Here is a 14,793-nt window from a genome sequence, read left to right on the forward strand (position 1 = left end):
AGTTTAATCAAATATTCTTTTATGAATTGTTTTCGTGTTAGATGTAAAACTTTTATGCCTAGTCTGAAGTCATGAAGATACCATGTCTTGTCTAAAATTTTTGGTTTTGCTTTTAGATTAATGATCCATTTCCAGTTCACTTTTGTATAAGTGAGATTCAGATTGATGTTTTCTTTTTTGTTCATGACATTCCTGTTGTTTTAACGCTATTTATTGAAAAGACTATTCTTCCTCCATTGAACTGCTTATGCACCATTGTCAAAATATCAGTTGGTGAATTTTTTGATCTGTCGCTGTAATTCTTCTGTTCCATTGCTATATCTGTCCTCCAATTCTATAACGCCCTGATTACTGTAACTCTATGGTAAGTCTTAAAATTGGGTATTGTGATTCCTGCAATTTTCTTCTTTTTAAAATATTGCTCTAGCTATTCTGTTTCTTTTGCCTTTTCATTTAAATTTTGAGTTATTTTGTTCATGTCTACAAAAGAAAGGCAGGTGGGATTTTTATAGACCTACATTAAATGTATAGATTAATGTGAACATTTTTTTCCTCTGAAAAGGGTGTTGAGCTATGTATAAATCCATTTCATGTAGCTAACATGTAAATGACAGAATTTGAGCTAGTTTTAGCAAATAGTGACAGAATTAATATTGCCTTAACTTTTAAAGTTAGTGTAATTTCTATTTGAATATTGTTTCTGTAAGTTTATGCAGCGTAATATAAATGCAAAAACTAATGGCACAAAAAAGTTTATATACACATTACTTATTTTTGCTAGTTGTGATTTCAGAATTACCTAGTTAAGAGTTTGATGGCAGAACACAAGACCATTATCTTTTAGAATAAAATCCAAAATGGTGGAAAAACTTTTATTTACCAAATGTAATCTAAGATTGCCATATAATACTGAGCTCAGTGATTATTCTCTTGATCAAAAAATCATATAAAACAAAGTTTTTTCAATTTTATGCATATAAGGGATTCATACCACACAGGGCTCTCTGTATATATTTAATTTTTTTATTCCTTTTATTCAGAGAACTATCTCAATAGGACTCAACCAGTAAAACAAGGGATTTTCAGTGAATACAACATCATGTGGTTCAAATCCTATAGGATGGCTTTTACCTGCTTGAATAGGCTGAAAAATTACAGGTCAGTTTATTTATTACTGTGGCAAATAATTATATAATAATGTGCAATAATAATTTAATAGTCATTATGTTTAATAAATCTTGTCAGTATGTAACAACTCATGATTTCATTAAGGTAGCTTTTACTGATTTAAAAAATCTTATTTTTCTAACAGCTGTTAAATTTGGAAAATTTAAATTTGGATAATAGTTCAAACAAGATATAATAGGAGCTTGGACTAGGATGGTAGTAATAGACATGAAAAGAAAAACATCTGGGTTCAAATCCTGGCTCTACCACTTACATACCCTCTCTGATACTCCCTTTTGTTATCTGTATAATAGGAATAATAATAGAACCTAACTTATAGATAGAGATTCTGGGAGGATTAAATGAGATGACATATGTGGAGCTCTCAAATAGTATTTGGCATATAGCAAGTACTCAGTATCTGATGTCTGATGGTGGTGATGATGATGATGGTGAGACCCAGAAGGCTAAGTTTTATAAAGTTCCATTTTAATTGTAACTTACTTCAAAAGCAAATTAATTTTACCTCATCTGTGAATATATACACACATATATTCTTTCAGTGTAATTATAGAAAAAACTTAGCTTTAAGGTATCAAAACTGAACAGTACATGTATTCTAATAAATTGTATAAATCTAATAAATTTTGAATTAGAATATCTTTCTACATAATAAATTCCATGCTAAATGGTAGTATTTGCTTGGATCCTCATTTTGACCTCTTAGGTACCCTTGGACAAGGCAGTACAGTACTTCTCAAACCACTGTGGACAGCAGTGAGATAAAAACCTTCCTGACCCTGGCTCATAAGTGGTGGGATGAACAAGGAGTGTATGCACCTCTTCATTCTATGAACGACCTGAGGGTACCATTTATTAGGTAACAGTCTACCATTAATCACCCAAGTTCTAGGCTGCTTTCATAAATCAACCTGAAAATTTCTGGAAAATTATTAGGTTAATTATAATCAAATCCTTATGAAAAGGGAACAAGGTCCTGTGGCATCAAGGTCATTGTATAGTGACTTTCACCTTTGGGCAGTCTTGATAGAGGGAGTATGAATGAGACAGTTCAATTTAGCAAATGTTTATTGAGAACTTACCTTGTATAGAGATTGAGATCTTAACTCCGTAAAAGCTGCCTGGAGGCATTCAAAACATACTCCATGTACTTCAGATGTAAAGACAGGGTTCAGTGAGCTGTTTATCAAGAAATTTTTCATTTGATCTTATGTTCATTTATTTATTCATTAAAATATTTTTGAGTAGCCAGTGTGAGCAGTAGACACAGAATATCTCACTCTTTGCCCTCAAGGGGTATTCTGATTGGTTTTCATTCATTTGTCCAGAATCAGAGAAGCAAAAGAGAAATATTGGCATCATTTTATTACCACTGAATTAGTGGATCACTGAAATACTAAGGCAGAAAAAAGCAGAAGTAGGTTCAGGGTGAGCCCTGATGCATACTCAGCTTGAGAACCACTCTGTTCAGACGACTGTAACACTATTATTTTGCACATCATACTAAAACACATAACCCATGATAGTACAAGCCATGGTTGAAGTTTAGATTTTATTCTGAACATAGACGAAAGTCATTGAAGGGGAGTAATATGAGCTCATTTATGATAAAAAGGAATCATTTTGGCCATTGTGTGAAGAATGGGTTGTATTTCATTTGAAATGGGTACTTTTCTGTATATTATAACATTCCAAAGTTCTCTAATTGAAAGCATTGCCCAGTGTTTTCACAGATGTTAATTAATTTTAACTGCAACAAAAGATGTCATAAGATATTCTCATTATGTGTATGTTGTTTCAATATAAGCATAATTAAAACTCATATAGTCTACTTTAAAAGTTTAGTTTACATTCTGTTAGGTATATGTATAACTCAATGAGTGTACACGTGCGCTTATATTTGCTTATGTGATAAAGTATTACTCATTATCTAAAAATTGACTGTATAGTAAAGTTATATTTATAGTTCACGTGATCACAGATGCAAACATCACTAACTTAGATTAAAAGAGACTCAATTTAATTAGGAATATAGGCAATTTATGAAAATAAAAATCTTCAGCCTACTTTTTAGCCTTCTACACAAATAGGTAAAATGAACTATTTGTTGGGGCCTCCCTGGTGGCACAGGGGTTAAAGTCTCAGCGCTATCAAGCTATCGCCAGCCACTGCAGCATGAGTTCAAACACTGGCCAGGGAGATACCCACATGGCACAGCAGACCTTTCCTGTCTCCCCGCTGCTCCCCTCAGCAGTGTATTTCAGTCAATCCACCTGTTCTGCTCCCTACTCTGTCTCTGGTGTATCCCTTTACCCCCACACCTCTGGCCTAGACCCCACTTTTTATATGCATAAATAAATAAAATAAATCTTTAAAAAAATAACCTATTTGTTGCCTACATGAAATGGTTCTAGGAAGCTCTGACAAGACCACCCATAGATGTCTCAGGTGATATAATATCTCAAACAAAATTAGGTTAATCTAAACTAGATTGTTTTTAATGTTTTTCTTTAGATAATTACTAAAGTAATGAAGTCATAATTGCTACTAGATTATCCGAGTTTTAAGCCTTCTGTTTTTGATTATTAAAATGTTTTATAAATAAATATGTCATTTAATGCTGGAAATAAAAGATTATTTACCAAAAAAATCATTAATCCACTGAAAATGAATTTATTTCCTTAAAAATTATACTTTTTGGGGAATTTTCACTTGATAAACCTAATCATTTGCTTTTATATGTTTTGAATTTTTGAAAAAGAGACAATCTTTTAAAAACAGTTGCTAATCACCAGCTAGGAAAACCCTTGTCTGGGATGAAGATTCTTGATGTTGGCTGTGGTGGTGGATTGTTAACTGAAGTAAGTGATTTACAGCTTTCCTGACTTTTTTTTTAAAGATTTATTTATTTGTTTTTATTTATACAATAGCTGGGGTACAGGCCAGAGGCGCGGGAGGGTGAGAGGATTCACCAGAGACAGAGTGGGGAGCAGAACAGGCAGATGGACTGAAAGTACTGCTGAGGGGAGCAGCTGGCATGAAAGGAGAGGTCTGCCATGCCATGTGGGACTCTCCCTGGCTGGCCGGGAATTGAACCCGCGTTGCAGAGGCTGCGGACAGCTTCACAGCGCTGTGCTCAACCTGCTGCGCCACCAGGGAAGCTCCTACTTTCCTGACATTTTAACTGGGGATAAAAATGTGTGTTTATACCCAGTTCATCCTTTCAACAAATAATATTGTTCATTAAAAATATATAACATTGAATATACTTTTATGATTATAAAATACAAACCTTTTGCTATTGAAATTATAAAAGATTCAGAAAATTAATAGTTTTGTCTCTTGTATCCCAAGAAATTAGGCAGTTTCCACTAGTTTAAATACAATGATAAGCCATCCCTTTGCACATGCTTTAATATCAAAACCTAGCAGAGTTTTGCCTGCTTATGGGCCTCTTCCCTCTTCAGTACTTTGGAGCGATTGGAAGAGTACTCATTTTCCCTGTGATGAGCATTTGCTTTAGTTTATGATAAATTGATACCCTACAGCTTTATTTTGTATATTTCTATCAACAATGTGCTTATGATCAATGCTGATCATGATAAGATTTTTGAAACATATATTAAGAAACAGTATAGGGTACGAATGTAAATTAAGGTCCAGTGCAATGTGGTGCTGTCAAGGTCCATCACAGTCACGGTGACAGTGAGGTGAACAGAGGCCTTTGATGCACAGCTGAGTTTGCACATGCATCGAAATCTGTTGCTCATACAACATGGGCATTTTTTTTTTTTAAATCAAATATAACATTTCGGGCAAAGAAAAATATGTGAAAGATACCCCATAGAATTGAAAATGTGTGGTGTATGGAATTGTAAAGGAAGAAGGTTTTACTGTAAGTGTCTTCTCCATGTATTATTGCAGATCTTATGTCTCTGAAGTTAAAATAATTTCATTTATACCTTTATAGACTAATTCTCACTTAAATGCTATGCAAGTTTTGATCAAAATTAAGGTTGTATTTCAAAACTTGGTCAAGTCATGGGGAGTGATTGACTATAAAAGTTGAAAGAAGAAGTAGCTATGATGAATCATTTCACTGACAGAAAAAACTCAAAAAATCGTTCTTTAGAAAATTTGAATATCTCAGAAATTTCTGCTATTGTTGCAATGACATTTATTATAATTTAATTATATTAATTACATTATTATTGCATTTTGCATATAAATATACCTAGAGAATATAACTTTTTTTTTACTATTCTCAAGTAGCTCTTGGTAAGTTTCTGTTGTGATTGTTGTTCTCTCGCTTTTTTTTTTTTTTTTTTTTGGTGGGACCCTCGCTGGCGGCTGGGGAATGAACCCACGCTGCAGAGGCTGCGGGCAGCCTGGCAGCCCAGCTCTCAGATGCTGCGCCACCAGGGGAGGCCCAGATTGTTGTTCTCTTTTAAGCTTTTAGCATGGAATATTTCAAACATACAAACTAAATGACATAATGAATCTTCCTGTACCTATAAATTATTTTCAATAATTATCCCTTGTGGTTAATCTTGTTACTTTTTTGATAAACTTTTTATTGCTAATGTGTTCTAATTTTTTCCTGTGGCTAACTTTTTTTTTTATGTCTTTAGCCTCTGGGTCGGCTTGGGGCTTCAGTTATTGGAATTGATCCTGTGGATGAGAACATTAAAACAGCACAGTGCCATAAATCATTTGACCCAGTCCTGGATAAGAGGATAGAGTACAAAGTGTGTTCCCTGGAAGAGATTGTGGAAGAGACTACAGAGACATTTGATGCCGTAGTAGCTTCTGAAGTTGTAGAACATGTGATCGATCTAGAAACATTTATACAGTGCTGCTATCAAGTGTTAAAAGTAAGACTTGGGAGTTAACTTGTTTGTTTTTTCTACTGTTTGTATGTATGTATAGCCATAAATTGTTTCATAATGCTTGAAACTAGGAAATCAGGATCTCTGCTAGAATTACTTCTGCCTCTCAGTTTGTCCTCACCAGTGGGGTTGTACAGATTCAGTATCTTGATGTCTAGGTATCTTGAAAAATGTTGATGTTGAACATTATAAGACAAACAGTAGATTTATAATAGTATTTTTCCATTACTATAATCTGGATTAAATACATAGTAGACATTGATTCACAATTGCTAAGAAATTGACTTGGATTAACACCTAAAAACTAATAAAAGTCATTATTAACAGAAATTAACTTAGTATTTATTAAATAACTGTATGTAATGTGTATGGCAGTTTTCAGCTTATGAAGGTATATTTCAAACATAGGATTTTACTTGATCTTAGAGCCGGTGAGGAAGGTAAGGTGGGCATGGTTATAGCCTCTTTTGGCCAATAAAGATCAGCATTTAAGAGCTGTCAAAGGGGGCCTCCCCGGTGGTGCAGCGGTTGAGCGCTGGGTTGCGAAGCTGCCCGCAGCCTCTGCAGCACTGGTTCAATCCCCGACTGCTCCCCAGCCACCGGAGGAGGGTCCCACATGGCATGCAGACCTGCTGCCCGCTGCTCCCCTCAGCAGTATACCTCGGTCCTCCTGCCTGCTCTGCTCCCCGCTCTGGCCCTGGTGAAGTCTCTCACCCTCCCGTGCTTCTGACTGTACCCAGTGCTTGTATAAATAAATAAATAAATCTTTAAAAAAAAAAAAAAAAGAGCTATCAAAGGTTACTGAGACTTTAACTGAAAGGTCACTAGGGACTTAAGTGGGGCTTAAGGCTACATCTTTTGACTCCAACTCTTGATTCTCCACATTACGTTATTATGTCTACATAATTTGCCACAGACTTAGTCCTCTGAAGGTAATTTCTTATTTTTAAAAAGAAATATCTCTGTAGTAGTATTATTATTGCCATATTAGTGCTATATTAGCTGTTGTTTATATATTTAATAGGTAATAGCTTAAGGAACTAGGATGAGGCCAGTGAAGCACCAAGGGCAAGAAATCGAAGGAGACTCTCATTGTTTGGTGCCAACCATGCACCTGTGTGCCCTCAGGAGTGAGTGCCTCCTTCCACTGCCTGCCCCGCTCACCTCACTGGCCTCATCACAGTCCTCACCCTGTACATAAGCCATGGCGCCTTTGCCAAAATTCAGGAATTAACTTTCACTTTATACTATTAACTAAACTGCAGACCTTGCTAAATTTCATTAGTTTTTCCACTAATGTAATTTTTTCTGTTGCAGGATCCACTCTAGGATCCCACATTGCATTTAGTGGACACATCTCCTTAGTCTCCTTCAATCTGTGACAGTTACTTGATGTTTCCTCTTAAATGAGCTTTATTAGGCTTATCTCCTGTTTTCCAAGTCAAACTTCTTATTTATTACTTTTTGTGTTATGTGTCAGCTAGTATGAATGGGGGTTCTTTCACATATATTAGGACTGCTGGAATTGAGGACTTTAATTTTTACTTTAATGGGGAGTGTTTAAAAGAGTAAATGACCACTGGTCACCACTATTTTCTTAGAATAATATTTTGTAGAACACAGATTAGATATTGATAAGTGATTTTTCCCAGTTCTATTGAGATATAATTGACACAAAGTGATTCTTCTCTTTTTTTTAAGAGAATAAGTGAGAGTGACTTTTTTTTTAAAGTTATTTATTTATACAAGAACCAGGGTACAGGTCAGAGGCACAGGAGGGTGAGAGAATTCCCCAGAGACAGAGTGGGGAGCGCAACAGGTAGACAGACCGAAGACACTGCTGAGGGGAGCAGCGGGCGAGACAGGAGAGGTCTGCTGTGCCATGTGGGAATCTCCCTGGCTGGCCGGGAATCAAACCCGCACTGCAGAGGCTGCAGACAGCTTCACAGGGCAGCGCTCAACCAGCTGTGCCACCGGGGAGGTCCAAAAGTGATTCTTAAAAAGATGTTTTGCAATACTTGATTTTTACAAAGGAAAGTTATAATGTGTAGTAAAATAATATCTGATGTTTTAGTTTTTAATTTTAGGGGATATTCAGAATTCCAGAGTCTCATCCTCTTTATTTTTGGTTCAGGGTTGTATTAGAGTTAAATTTTCTCTGTCTCTTTGTCTTTATGCATGTATTTTTGCATATATAATACACATAACATATGTATACACATATATATGTTATGTTATCTGTGTAGGAATCATTAGCATTTTATCCTCATCAGGCTAATGAGAATGTGTAAATGAGAATGTGACAGGGACTTTAGTATCCTTGCTGTAGTTAATATAGGAAACAAAATAACTATAGTCGGTAAAAGTCACATGAATACTTGATCCCTTCATATTCTTGGTACATATTAATATTCCATTGATTTGTTATGAAATAAATACAAAACAGAACCTTTCGAGCCTTAATACATTGATGTTTTTTTGTCAGAGACCACTTCTTGGCAGTGCTCGCTAGCACAAGTTCTATAGCTATACCCCGTGCCAGACAAATTAGCAGAATCTGCACCCAGAGAGAAAATAGCAGTGGCATATTAGAATGTAAATGTGGACATAAAACAAGGGAAAGCAGCCTGATCTTATTTTTTATTAAAATGTATTTGATATGTACAAGAGAATGTATATAATATAAATATGTCATAGTCATGTGTGATTTTAGGAATTACAAGCACCATTGCATAAACTCAGTAAGTGCATTTGTAATGGACTCCCTTTAATGATGAGGTTTCCAAAAGAAAAAATACTAATTGGGTAAATTATGTTTTACTACTACTTCTATTATCTTTTTTTTCTGGGATACAGGCCAGAGGTATGGGGAGGTGAGAGGATTCACCAGAGACAGAGTGGGGAGCAGAACAGGCAGATCTGCTGAAATACACTGCTGAGGGGAGCAGTGGGCGAGACAGGAGAGGTCTCTGCTGCGCTGTGTGGGTCACCTCCTGCCTGGGGATCGAACTTGTGCTGCGGTATCTGTGGATAGCTTCATAGTACAGACATTTAACCCCTTGTGCCACGAGGGCGGTCCCTACATGTATTATCTTAATTGCACTTAAGTTATTTGGAAGGAAGTAGGAGTTAGGAGTTAGCCTTGACCTAAATGATATCCCTGACATTTATATTTCTACTTCTCTACCATTTTTTTTAGCCTGGTGGTTCTTTATTCATTACTACAATCAACAAAACACAGCTGTCCTATGTCTTGGGAATTGTTTTTTCAGAGCAAATTGGAGGTATTGTACCAAAAGGTACTCATACCTGGGAGAAGTTTGTTTCACCTGAAAAGCTAGAGAGCATTCTGGAATCAAGTAAGTATTAAGAATTTTTCCAATTTTTAAGTCCTAACTGAACTAAAGTACCTATTGTTATTAACTACATAATAACCTAGCACTTGATTAAATAGATCACTCTTTGGATGTTGGTTTCATCTCCTCACCTAGATCAAAAACTCCTTGAAGTTAGTATTACATGTTAGATACCACTCCTCTCTCTCTCTGGCACATACTCATGCATATCACAGATGATCAATTAATACTTTTTGGCTCTTACTCCTCACTTGTTTAAGGATGAAGTACAAATGTCTACTATGTACACATTCTCAGTTTACCCTGTGGAGGCCCTGGCTTGTATAGTTTAGTTTACATACTATTTTCCCTCAATTTTTCCATGTATTTTGAACTGCCTTGACATTTTTTATTTATTTTATGCTACATATAGCATACCTTATATTTTGTTCCCTTTCTGGCCTCTAAGTTTCTTAAAGGTGAGCCTATATTATCTTTGTACCTTTTAATTTTTAATTTATTTTCATTGGTTGTTTTAATTAAAAATTTTTTTTAGTGCAGTAACAGTTTACAACATTTGTTGTGTTTTAGAAGTATGGGATCTTCTCATAGTCCACCACCACAGTCTGTTGTGCTCCTTCCCCACTTTGTTCTGTCCCCTCCCCTTCTCCTCTAGTGTCCTCAGTTCTGTAGTCAGCTTTTTAGGGTTTGTTGTTGGTTTGACTTTATCTGTTTGGTTTTTCTGTATTTCTTTTTTTTAAATTTATTTATTTATGCATATAAAAACTGGGGTATAGGCCAGAGGTGCAGGGGGCAGTGAGAGGATTCACCAGAGACAGAGTGGGGAGCAGAACAGGCAGATTAACTGAAATACACTGATGAGGGGAGCAGCGGGCAAGACAGGAGAGGTCTGCTGCACCATGCGGATAGCTCCCTGGCTGGAGATTGAACTTGTGCTGCAGTTGCTACTGATAGCTTGGTAGCACTGAGACTTAACCAAGCCAGCAGGGAGGCTTGTTTCTCTATATTTCATATAAAAGTGATACCATCGAATATTTGTCTTTCTCCTTCTGACTTATTTTGCTTATCATAATCCCCTCTATAGTTTCATACACATTGCTGCAAATGGCAAGAGTTTATCATTTTTTGATCGCTGAGTGGTATTCCACTATGTGTGTGTGTGTGTTGTGTGTGTGTACACCATATCTTCCTGATCCACTCATCTGTATTTGGGTACTTAGGTTGTTTCCATGGCTTGGCTATTATTGTAAACAATGCTGTAGTGAACATACCTGTGCATGTTTCCCTTTAAATTAGTGTTTTGTTTCTGTATTCTTTGGATAGATACCTAAGAGTAAATTGCTGAGTTGTATTTCAAAGCCGTTTTTAATCTTTTGAGCTGCTTTTTTCCAGCCCCTATTTTCCATATATGGGCTGGACCGGTCCATGTTTTCCACATCCAGGCCATCAGATGTTTATGGTGTTTTTGATATGGGTCATTCTCACAGGTGTCAGGTGGTATTCCATTATATTTTTGATTTGCATTTCCCTGATGATAGGTGACGATGAACATTTTTTTTATATACCTATTGGCCGTCTCTATATCTTCAGAGAAGTGCCATTTAGCTCATCTGCCCATTTTTTGACTGAATTATTTGTTTTCTATTTTGTTGAGTTGTATGAGTTCTTTGTAGATCATGTGTATGGTGTGCAAATATTATCTCCCATTCAGTAGGGTGTCTTTTGTTTTAGGGACAGTTTCTCTCACTGTGCAGAAGCTTTTTAGTTTCATATAGTCCCAATTATTTATATTTTCTTTTGTTTTCCTTCTTGCTGGAGATGAATCCACAAAGACATCTTTAAAGCCTATGTCATGAAGTATTTTGCCTATGTTCTCTTCTATATATTTTGTGGTTTCCAGTCTTACATCCAAGTCTTTTTATACTTTTGGAGTTGATTTTTGTGTATGGTGTGAAATAGTGGTCTAGTTTCATTCTTTTGAAGGTGGCTGTCCAGTTATTCCAGCATCATTTCTTGGAGAGACTTCCCTTGCTTCAGTTTGTTCTACTTCTTAGAAGAATGCCATTGAAACTTTGATAAGGATTGCATTGAATCTGTATATTGCTTTGAGTAGGATTGTCATTTTGACACTGTAATTCTTTTAGCCCACGTTCAGGGAATTACATTCCATTTCTTTGTGTCTTCTATTTCTTTTAGCAGTCTTATAATTTTCTTTGTATAGGCCCTTCACCTCATTTGTTAAATTTACTTCTAGGTATGATTTTCTTTTTTTAGTGTATTTGTGGGATTATCTTCTTAATTTCTTCCTCTTCTAGCTCACTGTTTACATATAGGAAGACAACTGATTTTTGTGTTTTGTATATCACCTTCTTATACTTCCTACAATGTTTAGCTCTGCTTTGTAAACCATGATCACTTGATGTATATGTTAAATTCCTCTCAAGTAATAACATTTATTTGGCCTTTGACATTCCCACTTAGATTCATCTATGTCATATGCTTTGTTTCATATGTCATTATATCACTAAACTTGATTTTACTTGGAATGTTATCAGTCCATAGCAATGTTGTAAATTCTAAAGATTTTGAAAGTAACCTTGTTGAGAATAGAATGAAAACTATAAAAGATGCTTTATTGGGATAATCACTTTTTGTCAGGTATTTTCTAATAAGAGGATAACATTTATTAAGTATTTACCAAATTCAAAGTATGGTGTTATTTCATACATGTATCTAATTCTAACAGCTCAGTATCTTTTGTACATATGAGAAAACCAAGATTCAAAAATATTACTATATAATAGGTACCCAAGTCTTCCTAGAGATTATGTCTGTTCTAAGGTAGAGATCTGTATATAGTTAACAAATATTTTTTCCCATTAAGTTAGGAATTCTTTTTAATATAGAGAGTTGCATGAGATTCTTGGTACTTGGGAGATAAACAATTTATGAAATTTCCTCTTTCTGATTTATTTTTTCAGATGGTCTTTCAGTCCAAATTGTGGCAGGAATGGTCTACAACCCCTTCTCAGGTTACTGGCATTGGACTGAAAATACCAGCATTAACTATGCAGCTCATGCTGTGAAATCCTGGAATCAGGAAAACCCGGTATCTGCCGAGCTTGTTTTAAAAGGAGAAACAGAAGAATTCCAAGCTGAAGCCTCCACCAACCCAGATGTGCATGAAAAGCTGAAGAAATGAATTACTTCTAAGGACTCTAGCAATATGACTTGAAATTCTGATGCTTACAAGTATAAAAAATATAGAATTTACCCTTTGAGAGAAGATCATAAAGAAAAGAAATAAAGAGGACTAAAAGCTTAGATAAAAGCTTTTGTTGTTTCTTCTAATATCTATTTTCAAGGGATTATTCTATGTACCAAAACGTTTTGTCAAAACTTTTGTTTCTCCTTTTAAAACAAGCAAAGGGATTGTTAGACATTTCCTGGATTTGGATTCAGACATTAAAATCAAGAAATTCAGGGGCCTCCCTGGTGGCCAAGGGACTGCATCTCAGCACTGCCATGATGAAGGCCCCCCCAAGAGGGATCTGGGTTCGATCTTGGCCAGGGAGCTACAGTGCAGCAGACCTCGCCTGTCTCGCCTGCTGCTCCCCTCAGCAGTGTATTGCAGTAGATCTGCCTGTTTGGCTCCCCACTCTGTCTCTGGTGAATCCTCTCGCCCCCGCAGCCCCTGTACCTCTGGCCTACACCCCAGCTCTGTGCAAAAATAAAATCTTTTTAAAAGAAAAGTCGGCAAAATTATGACACTGATCTGGCATAAAAAATAAATTGTGTATCCATTCTTGTAAAATTCTGTCTCATATTGCTTTTCAAAAATAATTTATAAGTAATATTGGTCATTATTGGTAATTATTTGCATTTACAGAGTGCCAGGGCCTGTGCTAGGTGCTAGGCAATCATTCTCTCATCTAACCCAGTAGTCCCCATGAGGTAGGAACGACTGTCTCCTCCATCTCCAAGAAATGTTAAATGCGTTCAGCATCACACAACTAGCAGTGCTCTCAGGATCTGATCCCAGGAGTCTGTCTGATTCCAGAGCATGTGTATTTGACACCTAGTGTTTCTGCCATCATGTGGCCATAGTCATAGAACAGCCACACACAATTGGATTATTATCATATATTTCCATTGTCTCCATGCAAGGTGGCATATTCAAGAGGATTTAAGTCAATCAGAGCTTCATGAAGTCTAGAGGCTGGGCTATTTGCCTCTAGTCTCTTAGAATTTTGTTTTCTTTTGATGATTAAAATGTCTACATGCCACTAACTCCAACTTAATAAAAATGTTTCAAATACACTGAATGATATTGTATTTTAACTTCTATATTATAATAACAGGTTTCACTAGTGTATGAATAAATCAAGGAAAAGTATTGAATTAAAATACTACACATAAAAATATCTTATTTAAGGGCCTCCCCAGTGGCACAGCAGTTGAGCGCTGGGTTGCGAAGCTACCCACAACCTCTGCAGTGCCGGTTTGATCCCGCTTGGCGTGCAGACCTCTCCTGCCGCCTGCTGTTCCCCTCAGCAGTGTATTTCATCGGTCTGCCTGTTTTGTTCCCTGCTCTGGCTCTAGTGAATTCTCTCACCCTCCCGTGCTTCTGATTGTACCCAGTGCTTGTATAAATAAATAAATAAATCTTTAAAAAAAAAATCTCAGTTAAGTTAAAAAAGTTAAAAATTTTGACACCATTTGAAACCTCTTTTTGATGTGTACCAGGAACACTCGTAAGGGATTCTATGCTACCATTGAACTAGAACACATACAACATTGAGAGGCATTGAGTACAGATTTAGAGACTGCTTGGTAACCAGGTACAGAGGCAGGTCATGCTTAAGGAAAAAAAAATTTAAACATGGATATATGAGGTCACTGCAATTCCATAAAACATAATCTGCATGATTATAGGCTACAGAAGTAAGTCTAAAAAACTAAGAAAATGTTATTGTACAAATACAAATGGAAGCAAGACCAAAAGAAACAAAGTGTTAATATAGCCAACACATAATCCCTTTTATTAACTTAGATTGTCACTGTATTAGGCGATTCTTATTGACTATTTCTAATGAGATGCAAATAACATGCAAGTCTTCTCTGTAACAACCACAAAAATCCTGACTCTGACAGTTTGAATGAAAATCAAAAGAATTTGTGAAATCAATAAGCCAATTGTATCCCAATGAGAAGAGGATGCAGTGGGTATAAATAAGTCACTGTTTTGGTGCTAAAAGGCACCAGTTGGACCCAAAGGAAAAAAATATGTTCTCAAGATGATGTGGCTGCAGAGCTGGGATGAGGGTAGAGTGTAACGAGGTAAATATGGACACTATATT

General features: G+C 36.1%; 1 protein-coding gene across 1 annotated transcript; it reads left to right on the forward strand.

Moving 5' to 3' along the window:
* Positions 1–1,099: 1,099 nt before the first annotated feature.
* Positions 1,100–12,635, forward strand: COQ3 (coenzyme Q3, methyltransferase; the record flags this gene model as incomplete). The annotated part of the gene is made up of 6 exons (XM_084228121.1): positions 1,100–1,158; positions 1,895–2,047; positions 3,950–4,049; positions 5,820–6,062; positions 9,277–9,436; positions 12,415–12,635. The coding sequence occupies 6 exons, from the start codon at positions 1,100–1,102 to the stop codon at positions 12,633–12,635; spliced, it is 936 nt and encodes a 311-aa protein (XP_084084247.1).
* Between the last annotated feature and the right edge of the window lie 2,158 nt (positions 12,636–14,793).

This window comes from Talpa europaea (assembly GCF_964194135.1).
Source record: "Talpa europaea genome assembly, chromosome: 2".
Taxonomy (NCBI): Eukaryota; Metazoa; Chordata; class Mammalia; order Eulipotyphla; family Talpidae; genus Talpa; species Talpa europaea.